Source organism: Aythya ferina, assembly GCF_964211825.1.
Source record: "Aythya ferina genome assembly, chromosome: 33".
NCBI lineage: Eukaryota > Metazoa > Chordata > Aves > Anseriformes > Anatidae > Aythya > Aythya ferina.
The window spans coordinates 1,550,961-1,575,275 of record NC_140330.1 but is presented as its reverse complement, the minus strand read 5'-3'; the positions used below and the strand labels follow the sequence as shown (position 1 = coordinate 1,575,275).

At 59.7% G+C, this 24,315-nt stretch overlaps 3 protein-coding genes across 5 annotated transcripts; 1 reads left to right on the top strand and 2 right to left on the bottom strand.

Annotated features, from left to right (window-relative positions):
* Positions 1–301: 301 nt before the first annotated feature.
* Positions 302–5,105, top strand: LOC311425759 (C-type lectin domain family 17, member A-like). Its single transcript, XM_084501760.1, has 10 exons — positions 302–511; positions 845–895; positions 1,481–1,600; positions 1,752–1,802; positions 1,902–2,015; positions 2,244–2,306; positions 3,028–3,117; positions 3,249–3,415; positions 3,886–3,995; positions 4,359–5,105. Exons 1-10 carry the CDS (start codon positions 436–438, stop codon positions 4,492–4,494), a joined length of 978 nt encoding a protein of 325 aa, XP_084357886.1. The 5' UTR covers positions 302–435; the 3' UTR covers positions 4,495–5,105.
* A 97-nt stretch (positions 5,106–5,202) lies between these two features.
* Positions 5,203–13,110, bottom strand: LOC311425758 (adhesion G protein-coupled receptor E3-like). 2 transcript variants are annotated; one of them, XM_084501759.1, is made up of 17 exons: positions 13,011–13,110; positions 11,672–11,725; positions 10,899–11,558; positions 10,602–10,657; positions 10,320–10,403; positions 10,076–10,226; positions 9,732–9,839; positions 9,477–9,646; positions 8,497–8,655; positions 8,353–8,379; positions 8,179–8,244; positions 7,297–7,532; positions 7,046–7,112; positions 6,539–6,630; positions 6,278–6,443; positions 6,108–6,203; positions 5,203–5,970 (listed from the first exon to the last, which is right to left on the bottom strand). In XM_084501759.1, exons 1-17 carry the CDS (start codon positions 13,042–13,044, stop codon positions 5,917–5,919), a joined length of 2,280 nt encoding a protein of 759 aa, XP_084357885.1. In that variant the 5' UTR covers positions 13,045–13,110; the 3' UTR covers positions 5,203–5,916. The 2 variants fall into 2 exon arrangements, with proteins under 2 accessions (XP_084357885.1, XP_084357884.1); XM_084501758.1 differs by having other exon boundaries at positions 8,179–8,379.
* Positions 13,111–13,767: 657 nt separating this feature from the next.
* Positions 13,768–23,796, bottom strand: VAV1 (vav guanine nucleotide exchange factor 1). 2 transcript variants are annotated; one of them, XM_084501617.1, is made up of 27 exons: positions 23,393–23,796; positions 22,726–22,842; positions 22,556–22,614; positions 22,405–22,470; positions 21,799–21,907; positions 21,622–21,711; positions 21,158–21,226; positions 20,727–20,833; positions 20,060–20,156; positions 19,473–19,568; positions 19,094–19,162; positions 18,757–18,843; positions 18,482–18,567; positions 17,943–18,075; positions 17,529–17,638; positions 17,306–17,407; positions 16,769–16,866; positions 16,351–16,373; positions 16,195–16,240; positions 15,951–16,087; positions 15,417–15,482; positions 15,174–15,205; positions 14,863–14,979; positions 14,676–14,763; positions 14,460–14,574; positions 14,095–14,243; positions 13,768–14,009 (listed from the first exon to the last, which is right to left on the bottom strand). In XM_084501617.1, the coding sequence occupies exons 1-27, from the start codon at positions 23,594–23,596 to the stop codon at positions 13,956–13,958; spliced, it is 2,526 nt and encodes an 841-aa protein (XP_084357743.1). In that variant the 5' UTR covers positions 23,597–23,796; the 3' UTR covers positions 13,768–13,955. The 2 variants fall into 2 exon arrangements, with proteins under 2 accessions (XP_084357743.1, XP_084357744.1); XM_084501618.1 differs by lacking the exon at positions 19,094–19,162.
* Positions 23,797–24,315: the final 519 nt, after the last annotated feature.

Below are 24,315 nucleotides of genomic sequence, written 5' to 3'. Positions count from 1 at the left end.
CCTCCAATGCCCCCGACCATCACCGCATTGTGTGCGGGGTGGTTTTATTCAATCCCCCCTAAAAAAAAACCAACAAAAATCCACAGCTTTTTAGGAGCTGCTTCCAGCCCCCCACAGCCGACGGAGCTCCGGTGGTGTCACCGTCCCGCTGCAGCCCCAGCGCCCCCTGAAACACCGATCCTATTACTCCCCTCGTAAAAAAAAAAAAAAAAAAAAAAAAAAAAAAAAAAAAAACTTTTATTTGGGGTGGGGAGGGCGCAGCTTCGTCCCCCATTTGCATGCCACCGCCGGCCCGGCGCGGAGAGGAACCGAAACCTTGGGGCCGAGCCGCTGGCCAAAATGGGGTGCCGGAGGCGGCGAGGGGTGTGCCGGGCTGCGTGCCGGGGGCTTTAGCTCCCCCCTGGGCGCCTGCGCGGCCGCTCGCCCCGGCCAAGCATGGCCCAGCAAGAGACCTACGGCAACTGGCTGGGCCCCCCGCCGCTCCCTGCCAAGCGGCTGGTGAGACAAGCAGGTAAAAATCGGGGTGAAAACACCTTTATTCCGGGCGGTTTTGGGGGCGGCGGGGGTCTCGGCGAGGCGGGGAGGCGTCGGGTCGCGCAGGAGAGCAGCGCCATTGGAGGGAGCGGGGTGAAAGGCGTCGGGATGCACAGGGTCACACGGGTTCCTCTCTCAACTGAAAAAGCCCCTAAATCTCCAGGTTCTCACCTAATTTCACACACGCAAACTCCGCGCCGGATGCTCAAAAAGCATCAGCAGCATCCTCGCCAGCGGTGATGGCGTTAGAAGAGTTTTTGGGTATCCTCCTGTTATCCCAACCACCTTTTCCTTCCCTTTTTTTTGGCAGGAATTTACTCCGTTGCTGGGAAGATGACACCCCTGGGTGACTTCAGGCCGGGTAAGTCGGCACATTCACCTTTTCAGGCTTTTTTCTGTAGCACGGGTGGAAAGCAGAACTCCCTGAGGTGCCTCCCCAAGGCTGAACCGGGCTTTATTTTCAGCTCACTCGGTGAAATGCACCTCTATATGTGGTGTATCTCTCTGAATTTGTTTCCTTCCATAAGATGAGACCACATTGCCTAAAAAAAAACCCAAAATTTGAAAATCTTCCCTGGAGAAAGCGAGAGGGGATTTATCGCTCCACCCGCTCGAAGCCAGGGTTTGCGAGTTTGCAGCTGAAATTTGTCCCCTCCTGGCACGGAGGAGTTCAGATTTCAGCAGAATCGCTTAGATTTGAGAGCAGGGGGAGGACCCAGCTCCGGAAGAGTGCAGCGACATCATAAAACTCCATAAAAATGATTAAATTACACACCTAGTGAGAAAAATCTTGCCGGAGCTCCTGTGGATTTACTGAAACTGCAGCTATCTCTGCGAGGGGAATTGCATTTTTTGATGCTTCCCAAAGGACTGAGCAGATTGTTAACAGCTGGGATTCCTGCCCAGAAAAAAACACACAAATTTCACCCATTTTTCTCTCCCACAGCGTCCCCAGACAGCTTCGCCGATGAGGACGACTACGATGACGTGTCTGTGTCGGAGTCAGATCGCAAGCCACCACCATCCGATGAAGACCTGCGGAGCCAGAGGAGCAAAGGAGGCACAGGTAGCACCCTCCTCCTCTCCCTGCATCCCCCGTGTGGTCAAGGGCCTCAGCGGGGCAGGATTTGACCCTAAAATGCCTTAAAAAAAAAAAAAACAAAAAAAAAACCAAAAAAACAAAAGCCCTCCAGTGATGCTTTCCTACCTCTCCACAGGGGTTTACATCCTGGCGGGGAAACCAGCGTCTCCAAATCCTTCCCAGACAGGTGAGTCGCTTCGTTTTGTCTCACCTAGGCTGACGCCAGAGGGCTCGAGTGGGTTTTTCTCCTGATTCCTCCCTGATTTCCCCTCACCGCTCTCTGCAGCCGACCCGGAGCCTGGCCGGGGCCCCAGGCAGACGTCGGTGGCCGTCCTCTACGTCTTGATGGCTCTGAGCTTCGTCGCGTGGGTGCTGCTCCTCACGCTGGTCTTGGTGAAACGTAAGTGGCCCCACAAGTGGCCCCGAGGGGCTGGGAGGCAGCTGGTTTGGTGAAACACCCTAAAAAAAGCTTTTTCACCATGAAAGATAACATTTTCAGCACAAGGTGGAAATCCACAATAAATCCCTCACTCAGCCCACAGAAATCTTAAACTGTTTGAATTCAGAGGTCACCACACATACCTTGATGTGATCCAATCACATTTTTTTCTCATCCTTTCCATTCCAGAAGTGGAAATCATGGCGGAGCTGGAGCTCTTGAAGTCGAACCAGTCAGAGACCCAAGTTAACAGTAGGTCCTTGGATGCACAGCCCCACGGTGACGTGCTCCCAGCTCAGCAGGACTTGGGAGACCCTGATTTTGGGGTGTTTGTGTCCTTTCTGGCACCACGTTTCATTACTTGGTGTAAATTGAATAAAAAATGACTTTTGGGGGGGGGAGGGTGGCTCCTGGTTCTGCTCCAGCTCTTCGTGGAACACCACCAGCTTCGGTTTGGTTCCGATTCCCACTGATCCACGGGGAACTGCAGTGGGGTAACAGCATAAATTGGGCACTGACCAAGCTCTGGCCTCAATCCCAATGGAATTAGCCCCAAAAGGGGTGCAAACAGGAGCAAATCAGCCCTCTGGGTGTCGTGGGGGTTACCCTGGCTGTGGATTAGGAGCTTGCCGAGGGGGAAATCCACCCTGTTACCTCTGTTACAGGACGGGAAGGGTGTAAATCCTATTGAAAATTCTGCAAAAGTCAAATATAATTGGCCAACTCTTTAACTGCTGCCAAATGAGTGATTAATTAAATGTTATTACGAGTGATATTGCGGCAAAATGTCACCCAAAAAGAAAACCGTGCAGCAAAACAGGCAGCTGGTGGTGCAGGAGCTTTGACAGCCCATTTCTGCATGCGGAAATGAACTAAATCCCGGGAGAAAAAGCCAAAGGTTTGGGAAATCCAAAGTGGGGAGGGGGAAAAAGGGTGGGTGGGTAGAGGGGGCTCACCCTGCTGTGCTCCCCAGTGCTGCAGGAGATGTCGGAGTCACGGCAGGAGCAGATGAGGGTGCGGAGCGGGATGCGCAGGTACTACAAGGAGCTGCAGGGCATCGCAGGTAAAGCTACGGGAGTATCGCTGTCGTGACAGTGCCCCAGGAGAAAAACCTGGGTTTAGCCCAAAAAGGCTGGAAAATTAGGGTGAGCCGTGCTGATTTTGAGACGTTTTGGGGGTTTCTCGTCCTTCCAGCGTTGATCTGCCATAACCTCCCGAACAAAGAGTGCTTGGCTGGCTGGAAGACCTTCAAGAGGAGCTGCTACTACTTCTCGACGGAGGTGATGAGCTGGTCGGATGCGAAGGAGACCTGCATCGACCAAGATGCTCATCTGGTCATTGTTGAAACGGAGCAGGAGCAGGTCAGCCAGATGCTTTCAAGTGAAAAATCGCCATTTTTTCAGCTTGCACGGTGCCCAACCCCCCTATTTTTAGGGGAATTCCTACTCTGGCAAGCAGGGGACATCCAAAACCTTTTTTTTTTTTTTTTTTTTTTTTTTTTTTTTTTTTGGCTTAAATTGGCCATTTGCTCAGTTATTTGAAGTAGAGACAAGTGCTTGGTGGCTAAGCCACTTTGGGTAAAGTCATATTTCTTTTTAGGAGTAAGTGCTAAAAATGGGTCAAAAAGGGTCAAAATATCCTTTCCAGAGCACCGTGGTTGCATTTTGCTTTAAGGCACCAAATCTGTTTGCTATTTACCAAAAAATTCTGCTCAGTTGTGGTGATGATATCACCGATTACCAAAAGCTTTGAGATTCCCCATATTACTTGTGTGCTCCCCAGAATTATTGTGTTTTTTTGGGGGTTGCTGTAACCAGTTCTGCCTTTTTAGGAGTTCCTGAAGGACAACATGAACAACAGCAACGTCTACTGGATGGGAGTGACGTATAAGCCGGAGGAAGGCGACTGGTTCTGGACAAATGGCAAACCTTTAAGTGTGAGGTAAAAAATCCATACGGGGATTCCCTAAAATTGGAAACTGTCCCAAGAGGAGAAAAAGCTGAGTTTGAGCCACTGAAATAGGGTTGCTTAGGTAATTTTACACAAACCAAAGGGCTTATATTGGAAAAATGCTGTTATGGGAGCATTTTTTCTTGCTGGTGGCACAACAACACAAAACAAAAACAGTTTTCTGGGGTGCAGGATGGAGCTTTTTAGCAGACTCCTTCCCTTGAAATAAAAATTTCCCCTGTTCCTGGGAGAGCTCTGCCACTGTGGCACTCTTTTTATTTTTTCTCTTTCTCCCTTTCCCTCTTTTTGTTCTTTTTTTTTTTCCCTTTCTTTCTTCTTTTCTCCTCTCTCCAGCTACTGGGACACTTGGAGCAAGAACAGCAACAGGGACAAGGACAGCTGTGGCACCATGCGGCCCAGCGGCATCTGGTTCAACGAGCACTGCTCCCACTCCAACCACTGGATTTGTGAAAAGTCCTGGAAATGCTGACTTTAGCCATGTTTTTTTTTTCCCCTGTTTTCAGACAATTTCCAATACGCAAGTAGAAAAACACATTTTAAACTTCCATCTCAGGAGCTGGACAAAATCCCAAAGCTCTGGGGGGATCTGGCTCACCCTGATGGCTCCAGGCTCCTGTTTCTTGCCTGCACAAATCCCTAAATCCAGTGAAATCTCTGAAACCATGAGCCTTGCGAGTCTGACCCGCGAAACACCAAAAAGAAAAGGGTGGGTTTGGTTAAAAAAAAGCCACTGTGGAAAGGTAAAAACCCACTCACCGGCACAAAACCAGTCCCATTTCTCCACATGGCTGAATTTCTCCTTTTTCACCCTAGCTCCAGTAGTGCATCGTGGTTTCTGCTTAACTCTCAGAAAAGAAAATTTCTGGAAAAATCCTTCCTCCCCCCTGAACTTTTAAATCCTTTTTCCTGCATTTATCCTTCCCTTCCTGCAGCCCCCAGCCCCCACCTCTGCCCTGCTGTAGCCCCACATCCAACCCTCCCCAACCCGAATTCTTCTCAAAACCCTAATTTCACTCACTTGCACGTTTCTTAACTCAGCACATTATCACCCAATAAATATATATATATTTTGTAAAGAAACAGCACCACTCAGTCCTTTACCCCCCTAAACAAATACAGCGGCTGCATCAGACCACCCCGGTGGCTGAAAATTTCAGGTTAAATCCAAGGAAACCCATTCAAAGCGTGGTTTGATTTTAATGATAGTTTTTAAAGGATTGTAAGCTAAAATTTGAGAGAGAGAGGATGATTTATATGTTATTGATCAGTCGAAACACAACGATTCATTACAGGTAACAAAATGCCTTCTCTGGGTTGAAAATTAACCTTGGGATCTCCCTCTCCGCCTGTGAAAATTAGGAAATTTGAGCCAGGCTTGAGAAATTTGCTGAAAAATCAATAAGAAGGGGACCTGTGGCTGAAAATGAAACTGGTTTTTAGCCATTTCAGACTGTTTTCAGAGAAAAGTCCACCAGTGGTAGCACTGGCACAAATATATGCTTCTGCTTTCAATAAAAACTTGTTAATCTAACAAGTTTCTTGGGAGAAAATGGTAAAAATTGCTTGTTTCTTGGAAGAAAATGCTAGAAAAGGGGGAAAAACGCTAAAAATGATTTGTTTCTTTGGGAAAGTGCTAAAAATGAGAGACAAAATGCTAAAAATGGCTTGTTTCTTGGGAGGAAACGCTGAAAATTGGGGAAAAAAATGCTAGAAATGGCTTGTTTCTTGGGGAAAGTGCTGATAATTGGTTGGATTTAGGGGGAGAACTCCAAAAAACACTGTTCAGAGGGAAAAAACATTGGAAATGGGTGAGATGATCAGGAATCTGGTAAAACCGGGCTGGATGTGCTGAAAAACACAGGTTATGAGCCGGTCCGGCGCATCCCCACCGTCACTTCTCCCACGTGCAGCCCTCGGCGCTGTGGCTCTGCGATCTTTCCCCTTCCTGGGGGAGAAAGGACCCGAGTTCGGGTGAAAGGAGGCAGAAACGGGTCCGAAAGGGAGCGGGGACCCCATTAGTTCCTCACCAGCCCCCCCGAACGCCCCGGGGAAGGGGGCGCGAGGGGGTCCGGGTGCCCTTACCGTGACGTAGGTGATCCGCATCTCGGTGCTGGGCATCTCCTGGGGCTTCCACGACCTCCCCAGCACCCGAAACCAGCGCCGGTACTGCTCCATCACCTGCAGACAGCACCCGTGGCCGTGTCCCCGGCGTCCCCCGTCCCCCCCGGCTCGCCGCCTGTCCCCCCCCGTACCTGCCGGTTGAGGACGCAGTGCACGAGGAAGATGAAGGCTCCCTGCAGGCTGTTGATGATGGTGAAGATGAAGTCCACCACCTCCCCCCCCTGTGCCTGCAGCAGGCCCAGACCCCACGTGCAGCCCAGGATGCAGACGTGCGCCAGCGCCTTGAACGTCATCAGCCTGCCGGGACACCCGTTTTCCTCGTTTTTCTCCCCAAAACCATCCCAAATGCTCTTCCTCTACAAGCAATGCTTTCTACCGGCGCAAAAACCCACCGGGTGTTTTTTATGGCCGTGACGTCGGCATTGAGGGAGGCGAGTCGCTTCTGCAGCGTCCAGAGGGTGATGAGAAAAAACGTCAGATTAATCTGTGCAGAAAGCCAAAAATTATGTATAGAAATTCCACAAGATAGGCCTGGAAATTTGGGATGGAAACGGGTCAACCGTAGGGAAAAAATAAAGCACCAGTGCTACGTGGTGTGACCTCCACCAAGCACACGCAGCCCATGGGACGTAACGTCACCCTTAAACACGCGTGAACTTGCTCTTTTTAGGCAAATCTCTAAAAGTTGCTCAGTTTAGAGTCTGTGGGGGAGGACCCATGGGCACGATCATGAATTTGGGTTGGAAAAGGGGCCAAAAGATACAAAACCCCATCATTAACACACCACAGTGCCACCTCCACCAGGTTCACTGGACATTGCCTTAACGCTGTCCTTAAAGATGGCTAAATTTTCTCTTCTCCCCCCAGTTTTTCCCCCTTTTCTGCAGCAAAACACCCACCAGGATGATGACGCAGACGGGGCCGACGAAACTCCAACTGAAGCCTCCCTTCGTGTTCAGCCAGCAGCTAAATGGGCAGAAAATGGGGAAAAACAAAAACAAAAACACCCCGGCCGCCCCGGGGCGGTTTCGGTGGCGTTGAAAACACCCGCACCCAGACGCCGGGGCGTCCTTTTTGGGGGAGAATCCTGCAAAACACACAGCGTTCTGTGCCGATCCCACCCCTTTGGCTGACCCCAGGGGGGACTCACTGCTCCTTGGCGCCGTAGCCGTCGGGGTGCGTGGCGGCGGAGGCGGCCACCACGATGGCCGGGAGGCCGTAGCCCACGGGGTAGATGTATCTGCGCTTGAAGCGGTTGGCACTGAGGTAGTTGAGGACTTGCAGGTTCCTGACGGTGAGGAAGAGGTGCAAACCCTCCAGGAGCATCCAGGAGAAGGAGGCGAGGAAGAAGTAGTGGAGGAAGCCGGCGACGATCTTGCACAGCAGCTGGGTGGGGGGGACACCGAGGCCGCGGTTGGCTCCAGGTTGGCTTTGGTGTCACCACGGGAGGTGGTGGCGTCTCCAGCCCTCGGAGATGTTCTAAACGCCCCGTTGTGGCCTCGAACCTCGAGGGCTTTGAGTTCAGGGTGGACCAGAGACTTCCAAAGGTCTTCTCCGTCCTAAGCTCGGCTGTAATTCGAGCGGCTGCACCCTCCCAGAGGAGGAAGGGACCCAACAGCCTCAAGGAACCCCGAATGGGTGGACCTGCCTTGAGTTCAGGGGTGATCTGGAGGCTTCCAGACATCCTGCTCAGCCTCGGTTATCCTAATTCAGGTGCTCTCACAGCAAGAAGGGAACCAAGGACCGAGGGGAGCCTCAACTAGTGGGACCTGCTTTGAGACGGGGTTGGACTGCAGGTCTCCAGGCCTTCTTCAAACCTTTCCTACACCATAACTTGAGATGCTCAAGAAGATCCTGGGGAGACCCCAAGATGCTCAAGGAGACATCAAGGAACCCTCAAATACCCCAAGATGCTCAAGGAGATCTTGAGGAGCCCGTGGAGAACCCAGGATGCTCAAGGAGACCCCCAAGATGCTCTAGGAGACCCTAAGAAGACCCCCAGATGCTTGAGGAGACCCCAAGGAGCCATTACCTTCTTGGTGGTGAGGTGCTCGGCCACGAGGAAGAGGAGGTCAGCGATGAAGAGGCAGATGCTGAGCTGCAGGTGGAGGGAGATGCTGACGCTCCAGAGTGAGCGGCACAGGACGAAGGTGACGATGGTGAGGAAGAGGCAGAGCAGCGACACCGACAGCCCCACGCAGCTCACCACCCGCAGCGCGTAGCTCTCGTTCCCCTGCAATGACATCACCCGTGACGTCACACGTGTGACATCACGCCTGTCCCATCCAAGCTCAACTGCTGGGCGAGGAGAGAATGTGAAACGGCGCGGGCGGAATACGCGGGGCCTCACTTTGTCTTGGGTGGCCATGATGATGGCGAAGCTGGAGAAGTGGTTGCAGGCGCAGATGGAGCTCCAGTTGTCCCCGCCGATGCGACCGCAGCCCTCCTGTGTCCACTGCCCATTCGGCTTCCAGGACACACAGAACGCCTCCTTGCCTTCCTGCAGCAACTGCGGAGCACGGCCCCCCTCGAGGTTTCAGCCCCGTGTAGGGTCGGTGTTGCCCCTTCCTACCTTCGGGTGCCAACGGGGACAGGGACGTGCCGAGCCTCGGCTTGGGGAGGCACCGACCCTGAATTTTCACGAGATCTGAATCTGGGGACGCACCAAGTCTGAATTTACACTGGGGCAGGGCTGCACCAGATCAGGATTTGCACCACATGCCAATTTGCACCAGGAAAGAGACCCACCAAATCCGAATTAGCGCCAGGGCAGGAATGCACCGGTTCTGAATTTGCGCTGGATCTGGGTTTGCAGCAGGGCGGTGTTTACTGAAGTGAGTTGCATGAAATGCAAATTTGCATCAGGGTGGGGATGCACAGACCCAAAATTGCAGAGGATCCAGATTTGCATAGAGGACGGGCATGCACTGAGGCTGAGTTTGCACCAGGAGGGGCATGCACCAGCCTGAAATTTGCACCAGGATGGGGGTGCATCGCCCCGAATTTGCATGGAATCCAGATTTGCAGCAGAAGGGGGATGCACCGGGTCTGGGTTTGTGCTGGATCCAGATTTGCATCGTGACAGGGATGCACAGAGTCCAAATTCACACCGGGCTGGGGATTTGCACCAACCCCAGATCTGTGCTGGATCTGAATTTGCACCAGGACGGGGCTGCACCGACCCTGAATTCACCTCAAACTGCACCGAAGCCGCGCTCCGAACTTGCACCACTGCAACGCCCCTGCTGCAACAGGTCCTGCCGTGCTATCCCTGGGAAAATCCCCACCCGGCGCCCCCCCAGCAGCACCCCGGGGCCCCCCAGCGCCCACCTGTTTGTGCTGCAGGGTGATAGTGAAGTTGTTGGAGAAGGTGATGGAGGAGATGATTTCGTTGTCTTTCCCCACGGTGCCGCCGACTACGCGGGAGTTGAGATCCCTCTGGGACGGCTCTGTGACGACCTCCAAACCCTTGTAGACGATGAAGGCCACCGCAACCGTGCCTGCGCAGAGAGATGGGTCAAAAACACCCCAAAATGGCAAATGTAGGCTTCTTGAGCTTCCATTCCCGCCATGCAATGGCCCTACCTTTTGGCATTATGCTGCAGTTGATGTTCAGCTTCTCCTTCTCCACCTTCAGCTCCAGTTCCGTCCCCCCAATTAGGCAGTCATCATTCACTGGCTCTGTCCTGGCCTCTGATTTGGGAAAAAAAAAAAAAAAAAAAAAAGGCCAAAAAAAAAAAAGGCATTTTGGGTCTTTTGCCTGCCCTGAGCACCACCGTGCTCTTGCAGACTCCAGGGAACGGGTACGAGCGAAACGCCAACCCGGCCCTCAGGGCATTGCGATGCCCCAAAACCTTTTGGGGGTGCTGCGGGGGGGTTTGGGGGAGCATCGTGGGCACCCGTGGGTGCTGGGGAGGGGGGAGGCATACGCATGGTGCTGGTGCTCAGCTCCTGAAAGCCGCCGCGGGCAGCCTGCAGCACGATGGCTTCTGTGCTCTGCATCAGCAGCGTGGCCAACCTGGCTCTGTGCTGGGTGCCCTGCTCCTTCCTCACCACGCTCTGCAGCTCGCTCAGCACGTCCTGGGGGGCACGGGGGGGGGACACGGGGGGAAAGATGTGTGTAGGGGACGGAGGGGTGCAGGGGACGGACGCCCTGCTGCCCCCCCGTGTCACCTGCAGCGTTTTCTCTGTCATGTTGGCACAGGTTTCATTCGGGCCCTTGGTGCCGTTCAGCAGCTTGGTGCAAATCGGGAAGCCCTGGGGGGGGGGGCACACACACACAGGGGGGGCAGTGACATGGACCTGCACCCCACAGGCACGTCTGTCCGTCTGTCCGTCCATCCCTGCCTCACCACCCACCCCAGGACCCTCTGTCTCTGTTCATCCGTCCCTCCCTTCATCCACACCCCCCTCTTTTGCCCCAAACCCCTCTTTTTCCCCCCCCCCCAACCCCACCTTCTTCCCCTCACAGAGTTTCTTGACCGGCTCCAGGTTGCTGACGTCGCAGGCCTCTGTAGGGCAAGGGGGGGGGGGTCACGTTTTGGGGAAAAAAAGAGGTTAAAGGGTTATGGGGTGGGGAAAGGAAGGGGGTCACGGTTTGGGGGGGGGGTGGAGGGGCTGCTCTCAGGAATCCCCCAAATGGGGGAAAAAAAAAAAAAAAAGAGAGGTTATGGGGAGGGAAAAGGGTGAAAAAAGGGGAAATGGAATATAAAAAAGGGGGGGGGGGAATGGTGAAAGTGTTGGCCCCGTTACCTTGGCAGATGATGAAGGAGTTTTGGATGGTGCGGATCATTTTGGGGGGGCATTCACAGACGATGGAGGAGTTTTGGATGGAGCGGATGGTGCCGGGGGGGCACCCACAGACGACAGAGGAGTTTTGGATGGAGCGGATGGTGCCGGGGGGGCACTCGCAGACGATGGAGGAGTTTTGGGTGGAGCGGATGGTGCCGGGGGGGCAATCACAGACGACGGAGGAGTTTTGGATGGAGTAGATCGTGCCAGGGGGGCACCCGCAGATGATGGGGGATTTTTGGGTGATGCGGATGGTGCCGGGGGGGCACTCGCAGACGATGGAGGAGTTTTGGATGGTGCGGATCAAGCCGGGGGGGCACCCACAGTCAACGGAGGAGTTTTGGGTGGAGCGAATGGTGCCGGGGGGGCACTCGCAGACAATGGAGGAGTTTTGGATGGTGCGTATCATGCCGGGGGGGCACCCGCAGACGATGGGGGATTTTTGGGTGATGCGGATGGTGCCGGGGGGGCACTCGCAGACGACGGAGGAGTTTTGGATGGTGCGGATCAAGCCGGGGGGGCACCCACAGACCCAGGACTCCCGCCCCGGCTGCCCCCTCCTCGCCGCAGGGAGCCCCAGGCAGCAGCTGCTGGCGGAGCAGGACTGGGTGTCACACTGCACTGCGGGGGACATCGGGGGGGGGGCATTGAGAGGGGTCCCAAGCCTCCCCCCCCTCCCCAAAAGGATGAGGAGAAGACCCGGGACTGAGCCCCCCCTCATCCCCATAACTCACGGGTGAGCATTGTGCCGGCAGCGGCGTGGAGGAGGCTCAGGAGGCAGCACAGTGCTGGAGGGGGGAAGATTGGGGGGGTGTCAGTGCTCTGTGACCCCCCCCCATAGGGTTCCCAACTCATTTGGGAGACTCCAAATCCCCCTTTTCCTAAGCACGCCCCCTTCCCGCTTTTTGGGTTCAGCCCCCCTGCACCAGAGCTCCGAATTCCCTTTTGAGGCTCAAACCTTTCTTTTTGGGGCTCTCCCCACCCCTCCTTTTTTTTGGGGGGGAGCTAAATGACCCCCTTCTGGGGGCTAAATACCCCCTCAAGTCTCAACCCCCCTTTTGGGGTCTCAAACCCTTCTTTTTGTGTCTCAACTCCCCCATTTGGGGAGTCCAAACACCTCATCAGGGCTCAAACCCCACATTTTGGGACTCACCCCCCCCCCCCTTCAAAAATAAAAACCTCCTTTTTGGGGCTCAAAGACTTCTTTTTGGGGCTCAACACTTCCTATCATGGCTCAAAACCTCCTTCCTGGGGCTCAAAGCCTCCTATCACAAACCAAAATCTCCTTTTTGGGGCTGAACACTCCCCTTTTGGGGCTCAACCCTTCCCATACGAGCTCTGCCCTACCCATTTTGGGGCTAAACATCCCCTTTTCTGGGCTCACATTCTCCCCCACCTATCTCACCCCCCTCTTTTGGGTCTCAATCCCTTCTTTTGGGGGCGTCAAACCCTACTTTTGGGGCCAAATACCCCCTCTCTGGGCCCAAATGCCCCCCTCATCATGGCTCAAAACCCCCTTTTTGCCTCATTCTTCCCCATCCCAACTCAGCCCTCACCTTTGGGGTTAAAAACACCCTTTCTGGGCTTGATTCCCCCCCCACCTCCCCAGTCAGGTCTCAAAATCCCCTTTTGGGTCTCAAACCTTTCTTTTGGGGGATGAAAGCCTCCTTTTGGGGCTCATCCCTCCCCATCGGAGCTCCAACCCCCCCACTGGGGCTAAAAACCTTACTTTTGGGGGCTAAAATCCTTCCTTTTTAAGGTCATCCCACCCGCATCAGATCTCACCACCCCCTTTCTCAGGGCTCAAAACCCCCCTTTTTGGGTTCAACCACATCCCTTCCCAGGCTCGAAGCCACCCTTTTGGGGACAAACCCCTCCATTTGGTACCCGATGCTCCCCCCGCCCCAGCCTCCTCACAGGATTCAAAAATCCCCATTTTGCAGCGATTTCAATTTGGGCCGTTCCCTGCTACAGCCCTGACCGGCTTCCGCCCCTGCCTCAGTTTCCCCTTTTCCCATTCCCCTCCGTTTCAACCCAAATCCGTGCCCGGGTGGGGGGGCGGGCATGACTCACCCCGGAGGCAGGCGGCGAGGTGGGGGGACCCCATGACAAGTGTTGGGGACGCGGTGGCACCGCGGCACCGGTGGCAGAGAGGAAGCAGCACTGGACGGCCCTAAAACCACCGTTCGGCCCCAAAACCGCTTCCCACCCCCTTCCATCCCCCCGCCTCGCTGTGGGCTGAGGCCTGAGGCCGCTCGTGACACCTCGGGGCAGTGACGAGGCTCCCCCCCACGGACACTTGGGGTCCTGGTTCCCACTGGGACACTCGGGTCCCCTCCCAGTGCCCGTGACCCCATAACCTTGCCCTCGTCTGGATGCCCGAGGCTCTTTCTAGTGACAGCGACCCCATAACCACATCCTCCTGACCCCATAACAATGTCCTCGTCCCCTGCCCCAACCCCTGGGTCCCTTCCTAGTGACCGTGACCCCATAACCTCGTCCTTCCTGGACATGCAGTTCCCTCCCTAGTCACTGACTCCATAACCACATCCTCCTGACCCCATAACCACATCCTTGTCCCCTACCCAGACGCCTGGGTCCCTTCCTAGTGACAAGGACCCCGTAACTTCATCCTTGCCATAAATACCTGGGTCCCTCCCTAGTGACAGCGACCCCATAAGCACATCCTCATGACCCCACAACCACATCCTTGTCCCCTCCCAGATGCCTGGGTCCCTTCCCAGTGACAATGGCCCCACAAACTCATCCTTGCCATGACACCTGGGTCCGTTCCTAGTGACGACCCCATAACCACATCCTCGTGACCCCATAACCACATCCTCATCCTCGTTTATTGCCCCTCCTGGGTTGGAGGAGGCATAAATTAATCGGGGTGGGGTGGGAGGGGGGGTGGCGGGGGGGATACAGGGACCTCCAGGGGGTGGGGGGGGTGGGGGACAGGACATGGGATCGGGGTGGGGGACATGAGGTTGGGGACAGGACTGGGGGATCCCGCGGTCAGCAGTACTCCGAGTAATCCTCCTCCACGTAGTTCGCGGGGAACCAGCCGACCTGGGGGAGCAAGGACACAAAGAGGGGGGGTGTGAGGACCTCGGAGGGGTCCCGGGGGGGTCCTGGGGGGCTCAAGGGGCCGTACCCGCCCGTAGATCTCCCCTTTCCACCAGCCCGGGTGGCCTTTCTTGCTGAGGACGCGGATCACGTCGCCCTCACGCAGCGTCAGCTCCGTCCGGTCGCGGGCGCAGAAGTCGTAGCGAGCCTTGGCCGAGCCGAAACTGCGCACGGCCCCTGGGGGGGGGGACGGGGACGACGGTGAGACCCCCCCCCCGGGCCACCTCCCGTCCCCGGCACCTGTCTCCACCACCACCATCACGTCCATCTCACCACCATGAGCCCACCACCTCCATCCCAACACCACCCATCCCATCCCACCACCATGGGGGACCTCACCCCACCCATCCCACCGCCACCCCCTCCGCCCCAACCCACCCCCCCAGGCCCTACCGGGCGGCCGGGGCCCAGCCCGGCTCTCGGGTTCCTTGAAGGGCACCAGCAGGGCCGTGTCGAGCGCCTTGAAGCAGTCTTTGAGCGAGTTGCGCTGGTAGAACTCCACCAGCTCCTGCAGACGACACGGGCCAAAGGGGTCACCATGAGCCCCCCCAGCCCCAACGGGGGTCCCCCAGGCAGCGGGGTTGGGGTTTGGGGGGCTCCAACACCCACCACCAGCCCCTTGAAGGCCTTCTTCTCGGTGAGGCGGTAGAGCCCCTCCGCCGTCATCACCTTGATGTGCTTCACCTCCGTGCGGTACCTGGACGTAGGGACATCAGGGGGGGCTGAGCTGGTGACCCCCTTGTCCCACCCCCCCCAAACCCCAGGGGTGGTCCCCGGGGGTGTCCCCGGCCCCTACTTGATGCTGATGGCGAATTCACCGGCGTCCTTCACCCGCTGCCGCACCAGGAAGGCGCCGTCCGAGCGGGGCGTCAGGATCTGCTCGGCTTCCCCCCGCTCCATGGGACCTGCGTACCTGGGGTGGGACGGGGTGGGGGTCCTGAGCCCCCCCAAAACAGCACCCCCCACTTTCTGGGGTGAGCTGGGGGCTATGGGACAGCCCTGGGGATCTGGGGGCTCCCAGGAAGGATGGAGGCATCAAGGGGGGGGTTGGGGGTGATGGGATTTGTGGGGCCTCCAGAGGAGGATTTAGGGGACCCCGACACTGACCAGAGGTAGACGGAGAGATCCGGCAGTGGTGTCTGTGGGAAAGAGGCAGAGATGGGGGTCAAAGAGGGGGACAGAGGGTGACTCCCCTGAGACCCCTCCCCCATATCCCACAGACCCCTCCCTCTCCCTCCAAATCCCAAGACACCCCAAAAATTTTGGGGACGTCCTCACAGTGCCCAGCCCTTGGGGCTCCTTGGAGCCATTTTGGGGTCTCTCAGGGGGTTTTGGGGTCCCCGTACTCACGCAGATGAAGGGTCTGACGGCAGCACAGGGGAACCAGCCCACGTCGCCATTGACCACGTTCCTGCCCTGGGGACAAAGGACCACGGTGCTGGGGGGGTCCACGGGGGTCCCCTGGCCCCATAATGGGGTCTGTCCCCCTTGGGGGGGGTCTGGGGTGGCTGCGGGAGCCTGGGGTATCTACATCACAGGGGTCCACCATGGCCATGAGGGTCCAACCCCATGGTGGGGGGGTTCAGCAGAGCTGGGGGGGGGGGGGCATCCTAGCAGTGGGGGGGTCGTGCCCAACCCCATAAGCATCCAGTCCAACCACAGCTCCCCAGCTCATCAGTGGGATCTCGTCTGGCCCACGGTGGACACAGGAGGCTCTGGATTCACCACGTGGGTCCAGCACAGATTTGGGGGGCTGCCCCTCCCCACTATTGCCCACGGCGGGGTCTGTCCCCACCTTTGGGGTCAGCCCTGCCATGGCCATTGGGGTCCCGCCATGGCCTTTGGGGTCCCGCCGTGGTGGCCCCGTCCCCAGAGGGTCCCCACCTGCCACCAGAGCTGCTCGGCCTCGGCCACGGTGACCTCCACGATGTCCCCAGGGCTGAGCCGCAGGGCAGGACCCACGGCCCCCGGTGGCGGGGGCACCCCCCCATAGTGCTGGGTCGCCTCCATCTTGGGCAGTCCTGGGGGAATGACGGCACACGGTGACTTTGGGGGGGGACAGGGACACCCCCTCGACCCCCAAACACGAGGACCCAGACGTCCAAGGCACCCCCCAGCTCGGACTCACCCAGGTCTCCCCGTTTCTTCTCGGGGCCCGGCCGCTGCGACTTGTTCTGGGGACCAGCGAGACCCCGATGAGCTCCAGGGGGTGACGGCACCACCAGGACCTCCCCGCTCCCAAATCTGGGGCGTTTCAGCCCCTTTTCCCCCATTTCACTGTTACCTTTCTAGTTCCAGAGCTCGAATCTGGGACAGGAGAAGAGGAATTGCTCATTAGTGGGGAATAGTTAACGCTTGCCCTGATTAACGCTTGGTGCTAATTATGTTCCTGGGGGTGGTGGTCCTCATTAGGGTACTCCACAACGTCTACCTCTGCCTGGGCTCCCGTAACACCCTCCTCCACCCATTTATCCCACCAAGTCCTGCTCCACCTTGGCCGTGTTGTATCCCGCAGTGCCCCCGTCCCTGTCCCGTGATGTCCTGCTCCCTCACCCCACAGCATCCCCCATCCCCCATCCCATAACATCCCACTCCCCCATCCCATAACGTCCCACTCCCCGTCCCATAACACCCCCCTCCCCGTCCCATAACGCCCCCCTCCCCGTCCCACGAAGCCCCCACTGCCCCATTTCCCCTCTCACCAGCGCCGGCCCTGCCGCAGGTCCCCAGCCGCCCCAGACACTCCTTGTGCGCGGGGGCCCGGCACCGGCTGCAGCGGTACCCCTGGTAGAACGTGCCCCTGGGGGGCCACCAGGACACGGGGGGGGACACAGTCAGCTCATGGGGACACCCCTTGGCCCACCAACCTCACCCACCCAGGCTTGGCCCAGTCCTGGGCCCACCTTGGCCTTGGAGGCTGCCAATCCTTGAACCATCGGGTCCTTGGCCAACGTTGGCGTTGACCCAACCAGAAGCGACCCGCCGTGGTCTCAGCCCGCCGTGGTCTTCACCCACCGTGGCCTCGGCTCAACCAGGATTTGACCCCCCCAGGCCTTGACTCACCCCGATCTTGCCCCACCTGGGACCCGACCCAGTCCTTGACCCACCTTGGCCTTGACCCATGAAGACCTCGCCACCTCCAACCGCCTCCCCGGGGCCTCCCCCCTTCCTCCGAGCCCCCCACCCGCCCCGTTTCCCACCCCGTGGGGGGATGTGGGGACACGATTCTGGTCACCCACCTCAGCAGCATCTGGCAGGCCTTGCAGGACGTGGTGTCCTCGAAGGAGAACATCTGGAAGTCGTGCCCGTCCGCCAGCGCGTGCTCGGGGAAGATGTTGGAGCTGGAGAGAGACGGGGAGGGGGAGGATATGGGTCTAGTGGGGCAAATCCGTGCCCCTCGAGGCCACCCGACCCCCCCCGGGGGTGCAGGTCGCCCCCGTCCCGAGGTGTGGGGGCACCTACAGGGCCATCTCGAACTGCTCCAGCCACTTCTTCTTCAGCTCGCGCGTCTTGAAGAAGAGCTCGTAGCCCTGCAGCCCGGCCGTGTCGATGAGCAGGAAGGTGTGGGTCCACTGCGGGCACGGGGGGAGGCCGTCAGTGCCCGGGGCCACCAGACCGGGGCATTTGGGGCCACCAGAGCTGGGTGTTTGGGGCCACCGAGGCCCGGGGCGCTTGGGTTCTCTGGGAGGACACCGAGGTTCCTTGGGGACTTGGGCCCACCAAGGACCTGAACTCTTGGGTCCACCAGACACGGACACCCTGTAGGGTCCCAGATTTTGGGGTTCACCGGACCCGGACACCTTGGCAAGAAGACATCTGGGGCCACCAAGCACCCGGCCACCCGTTTTTTTGGGGGACAGCCGGGTGTCGTGGTACCTTCTTGCCGTCACGGGGGCCGAGGCCACCGTCCCGCAGTTGGTGGCTCTGCAGGTCCACGACTTCTTTGGCCTCGTAGGAGTCCCCCCGGCGCTTGCAGATGATCAGGGCCTTGTCCAGGAGGAAGCCGTACCTGGGGACGGGGACAGGGGTGGCACCGGGTCCCCCCAGAGCCCCTCGTGCCCCAGGATGTCCCCACCCTGCCCTGGAGTGGCTCCCGTTCTGTGCCCTGCTCTGGGGACAAGGGCATCCCCAGGGTGTCCCTGTTAGGGTCCCTGTTTTCCGATGTCCCCATTGCGTCCCTGTGCTGTCCTGGTGTCCCCATGGTGTCCCCGTGATGTCCCAGTGGTGTCCCTGCAGTGATCTCGCAGAGTCCCCAAACCCTCATGGGTGTCCCCAAGGTGTCCTGGTGGTGTCCCCAGGGGTGTCCCCATGCTCCTGTTTCCACCAACGATGTCCCTCTTGGTGTCCCCATGGTGTCCCCATGTTCTCGTGGTGTCCCCGTGGTGTCCCCGTGGTGTCCCCACGCCCCGTCCCACCTGTCCACCTTGGAGCGCCGCTCAGTGCTGGACACCTTCAGCTCCCCGTCGATCTTGGGGCGCCCGAACTGCGCCAGGGACTGCGGCTGGGGAGGGGGACACCAGAGGGGACATCACTGGGGGGCACTGGGGGGGTCCCAGGTGGGCCCCACCGCATCGTGGAGGCAAAGCTGAACACGCAGAGGGACCAGGAGGGGCTGGGGGTGCCGGGGGGGGGGTGCCAGGGGAATTTGGGGTGCCATAGAGGGGTCAGGGGGTGCTGGGGGGGTCCCCACCATGTTGTGGAGGCAGAGCTGGACGCTGGTGAGCTGCTTCAGGGTCTCGTTGTCCCGTTTGACCTCGTTCACGCACTGCGCCAGGTCCTGGGGGGGCACCAGTCAGACACCCCTGCACCCCCCGGGACCTCCAAGACCCCCCTCCGAGATCCCCAAAATCCCCCCAGGAGCCCCTCGCACCCCAAGACCCCCCCCAGAACCTCTCCAAGAGCTCCCAGAACCCCTTTGAGACCCCCCCTGGACCTCCCAGCATCGCCCAGACCCTCCAGGACCCCCCCAGACTCCTCAGAACCCCTCAATGCCCCCCCAGGACCCCCCCAGGACCCCCGGCCCCCACCCTCATGGCATCCAGGGCCGCCCGCAGCCTCTCCCTCTCGGCCGGCTCCGGCGTCAGCTTCACCAGCTCCTAAAGGGATGGGGGGGGGGGACGGACAGGGCTGGGTCATGGGTGTGTCCCCCCTCCCAAGGGACTCGGCTGTGCCCCCAGGGGACCCAGGCGTCCCCCTGGATGGGACACAGGTGTCCAGGTGTCCGTCCCCCCCCCCTCAAGTTATCCAGATGTACCCCAAGGGACCCAGGTGTCCCCAGTGTCCCCAGTTGTCCCCCACCCCAAGAGATCCTTTGATCCCAAGGGACCCTGGTGTCCCCCACCCCAAGGGACCCAGGTGTCCCCCAAAGGACCCGGGTGTCCCCGGGGGTGTCCCCGGCGAGCAGACCTGCAGCAGGAGGTGGTACTTGAGCACCCGCTGCATCGGCACCATCAGCAGGTCCCGCAGCGAGAAGCGCCCGTTGTTGGCTCGCTGGGAGCACTCCTGGGGGGGGCACGGGGGGGGGCACGGAGTCACGAGGGGTCACAGAAGGTCAGGAGGTGGCCAGGAGGTCATGGGGGGTCAAAGGAGGGGTTAGAGGGGTCATGGGGTTTAGAGGTTTGGGGGGGGTTATGGTGTAATGGGGGGGGAAGGTGGCCAAGGGGGGCTGGGGGGTGTCCCATGGGGTTATTGGGGGTCACAAGGGATGGGGGGTATGTGGGGGTCACGGGGGGCCTGGGGGAGTCTGAGGGGGGATGGGGGGTGTCAGAGAGACCAGGGGGGGCTCAAAGGGGATTGGAGGGGGGGGTCACAGGGGTCTTGAGAGACTGGGGGGGTCCCAAGGGGAGGGGATCCTGGTGCCATGGGGGGACAGGGGGCTGTGTGGAGATAGAGGGGGTTCTGGGGGGGGTCAGAGGGTCCTGGAGGGGGTCAGGGGGTCCTGGGGGGGGGTCAGGGGGTGCAGGGGGGATTTGGGGTGGGGGTCTCGCACCCACCTGCAGCTTCATGCGGAGGTCGGTGCCGGTTGCCAACTGGTCCAGGCGCCGGGCGGCCGCCTCCACCTGGCTGCAGTAGCGGCCGTAGAGCAGGAACCTGCCGGGCCCAAAAGCGGCCAAATTCACCCCAAAACCCACCCAAAATGTAGCCAGAACCCAGCCAACGCCCCGAGTTGGAACCAAAATGGATGAAGTTGGACCCAAACTGTGGGGAATTGTGTCCAAGGTGGAACCCTGATGGAGATGAAATTGGGCTCGAAAATCAGACCCCAAATGGGCAGAACTGGACCCAAAATGGACCTGAAATTGGACCCTAAATGGGTGGAATTAGACCCAAAATGGGCCTGATGCTGGACCTGAAATCAGACCCAAAACGGGCAGGAATGGACCCAAAGTGGATGGGATGGGACCCAAGGTGGGCTCCCTGTTCCCCAAGGATCCCCCCTTTGTCCCCTAGGACCCCCCCCCATTGTCCCCTAGGACCCCCAGATGCCCTCCAGGATCCCCCAGGACCCTCCCAGGACCCCCCAAATGCCCCCCAGACCCCCCATAGCCCCCCAGGACCCCCCCCAGGACCCCCCTAATGCCCTCAGAACCCCCCCATTATCCCCCAGGCCCCTCTCATACACCCCAAACCCCCCAGGACCCCCCCCCCCAGCCCCCTCACCTCTCCTTGTAGGCGAGGAAGAGGGGGGGCAGCCCGCGGCCCCCCCCGGGCCCCCCCACTGCCCCCCGCAGCTCCCCCAGGAAGAGGCGGTGCAGCTGCAGCAGCTCCTGCGCAGATGGGGGGGGTCAGTGCCAAAATGGGGACCCCCTTTGGGACCCCCCTACTGGGGTTCCTGGGGGGAGGGGGAGTTACTGGGAGCACTGGGAGGGGTAACTGGGAGTCGCTGCGCCTAATAGGAGCACCGGGAGGTCTGCTGGGAGTACTGGGAGGGGTTGCTGGGGGTTAATGCAGTTACTGGGAGCATGGGGAAGGGTAACTGGGAGGACTGGGAAGGGCTACTGGGGGTCACTGCAATTTCTGGGAGCACTGGAGGGTGACTGGGAGGACTGGGAAGGGTTACTGGGAGGACTGGGAAGGGTGACTGGGAGCACCTCGATGTTGATGAAGATGCTCTCCAGGTCTTGGGGCTGCAGGAAGTGCTTCAGGGGCCGCAGGAAGTGCTGTGGGCACTGGGCTTACTGGGAGCACTGGGAGGGGGGACTGGGGGCGCTGGGGAAACCTGTCCTTGCGCCCCCTTGTCCCCGTGTCCCATCCCCTGCGTAACCGCCCCCATCCGTGCCCCCCCATAGTCTGTACACCCCTGTTCCCCTGTCCCCCCCCAAATGTCCCCAACCCCCCCCCATTTTCCACCCCGTCCCCATATTCCCCCGTGTCCCCCCCCAAATGTCCCCATGTCCCCCCACCCTTTTACGTCCCCATATTTGCTCCCGCGTCCCCACATCCTCCATCCCCCCAAATTGTCCCATACTGCCCCGTGTCCCCCCACACCCCCCCATGTCCCCCACCCCCCCCCCGAGCCCCCCACGCCCCCCGTGCCCCCCGTGTCCCCCCCCACCTGGCAGATGGACTCCAGGGTCTCCGTGTACCTCTCCTCCGTCTGCCGCAGCTCCTGGAGGCAGCACAGCCTCCGGTCCACCTCCACCTTCTGCAGGGGGCAGCGGGACACGATGACACCCAGCAATTGGGGGGGGGGTCCCAGGCACCCATGGGTGGGGGGGGGGGGGGTGCTCACGGTGGCCGGGGGGGGCTCCACCCGCATCAGGTCCTCGTAGATCTCGTCGCCGTCGTCCCTCTCGGCCTCCACGCAGTCGTAGAGGTCGTCGTCCTCCTCCGCCGTGTCGCTGCGTGGGGACAGCCCGCTACCCCCCGCACCCCAAACCCCCCCCCAGGACCCCCACCCCACCCGAATAACCCTAGAAACCACCCCAAAATACCTCTGGGTGCGCACTGAGCGTGCCCCCAGTCCCTATCCAAGTAACCCCGGAGCCCCCAGTGTACCCCCCCCAAGGTCCCCCAGGAATCTCTGGGTCCCAATCACAACCCCCCGGGTACTCTGGAGGCCCCCAAATAACCCCTAAATTGCCCCAATAATTCCTGAAGGACACCAGAGCACCCCCTGAGCCCCCAAGGACACCCCAAAACCCTCCCAAACACACCTCGAATACACCCCAAAGCCCCCAGGACCTCCCAGCGCCCCTTATGACCCCCTTGGTGCCCTTAAAAGCCCCTAAGACCCCTTAACATTCCCCATTCTCCCTTAATACCCCCCGAATGCCCCCCGACACCCCCCCAGTGACCCCCAAAGCCCCCCCAGACCCCCCCAACCTGCCCCACTCACTCAATGAGGTCCGAGAGGCCGCTGTAGATGTCATCGTCCCCAACGCAGTCCTCGGTGGGGAAGGGTCTGGGGGGGGGGACAGGACACACAACGTGGGTCCCATGGGGATCACCTGGGGTTGGGGGTCCTGGGGGGGGTCTCCTGCACTCACGTGAAGCCTTTGCTCTGGGCGATGGGGGTCCAGGACAGCGTGGACAGCGTGTCGATCACCTGGGGACAAGGACGGGTCACCGGGGGGGTGGTGGCCGGGTCATTGTGGGGGGGGGGTAGGGGGGTGGCCGGGCACCTGGGGGTCCCCAGATGTGTCCCCAACGCCCCCACCTTGCCGAAGTCCTGGACGTCGAAGAGGTCGAAGGCGCCGAAGAGGCGATGCTTGGGGAGCCCGAACTTGTCGGCGCAGGCGGTCAGGAAGGTGCGGATGTTCCTCAGGCACAGGAACTGCGGGGCCACGCGTCACCGTCACCCCCATTGTCACCCCCATTGTTACCCCCATTGTCACCCCCATTGTCACCTCCACCCCCACGGCCACTGCCACCCCCCCCCCCTCCAGAACTTTTTTGGCAGCGTTTTGTCACTGCCATGCCATCGTCACCAGTGTCACCCCCGTTGGCCCCATGGCCGTGACCATCAACCTTGTTGTTGTGGCCATGGTCATTGTCACCCCAATGGTCGCTGTCACCATCAACGTCACCCCCATTGTCCCCATCACCTCTGCTGTCACTGTCACCCCCATCGTCACCATCACCCTATTGTTGCCATCACCCCCATTGTCACCATCACCCAATTGTCATCCTATTGTCACCGTCACCCCCACTGTTCCCATCACACCCCCCACCATCACTCCCCCTCACACCACCCCTGTCATTGTCACTGTCCCCATCACCCCCATTGGCCCCAGCACCCCAAAGCCCCCTCCCTGGGGCAATTCCTTCCCCACTCCCACCTTTCCCACCCCCACCTCCCGGTGGTTTCTCGCCCCCGGTCCCACCTGTGACATCTGAGGGCGGGGGCAGATGTCCCGGGGGGGCACGGCGCGGGGCAGGAGGGCATTAAGGAGGTGGCAGAGCAGGACCCCATCCCGCAGGGCCTGCGCCAGGTCCCACACCTGCCCCCCGGGGCTGCTGGCCCGGTGACCCGCGGGGAGCACCCGCGCCGCCACCAGCCAGCGGGCGCACTGCCGCCACGCCTCCATGGCCCTGGGGGGGCACAGCGGGGAGGGGGGGGCGGTGGGGTCACGTCTGGGGTGGAGGAGATGGAGGTGGGTCCTGGTGGGGTCACGTCTGGGGTGGAGGTAGATCCAGGAGGGGTCACGTCTGGGTTAGAGGTGGGTCCTGGTGGGGTCACGTCTGGGTTAGAGGTGGGTCCTGGTGGGGTCACGTCTGGGGTGGAGGTAGATCCAGGAGGGGTCACGTCTGGGGAGGAGCTACTATGGTCGAGGTCCAGGTGTGATCGCTTCTAGGGAGGAGCTGGTGGAGACGGGGTCCTGCTGGGACCAGTCCTGGGGAGGAGGCGATGAAGGTGAGGTCCTGGTGGGACCTCTTTTGGGCAGCAGCAGCAGCAAGGACGAGGTTCTGGGGCGCGACCCCTTGCAGAGAGCAGCCGGCGGCGATGGGATCCTGGTGGGACCGATTCTGGAGAGGAGCCCACGGCGCTTGGGGGGTCCTTGCCCCCCCAGAACGCCCACGCCTGGGGAGGAGATGATGGCGCCGGGGCCCCGCGGCGCGGCCGTGGGGAGGAGCAGGAGGCGACCTTCGTCTTCCTACCGCCGCCACCACGTCCGGGGGGGGGACGCCTTCCTTCCCCCTCCGCTCCCACGTCTCGGGGTGGTGGTGGTGATGGGTGGGGGTCCGGTGGTCTCGGGGACCCCCCGCCCGGGGGGGAAGAGGGGTGGCGGGGCCCGACCAAGGCCTT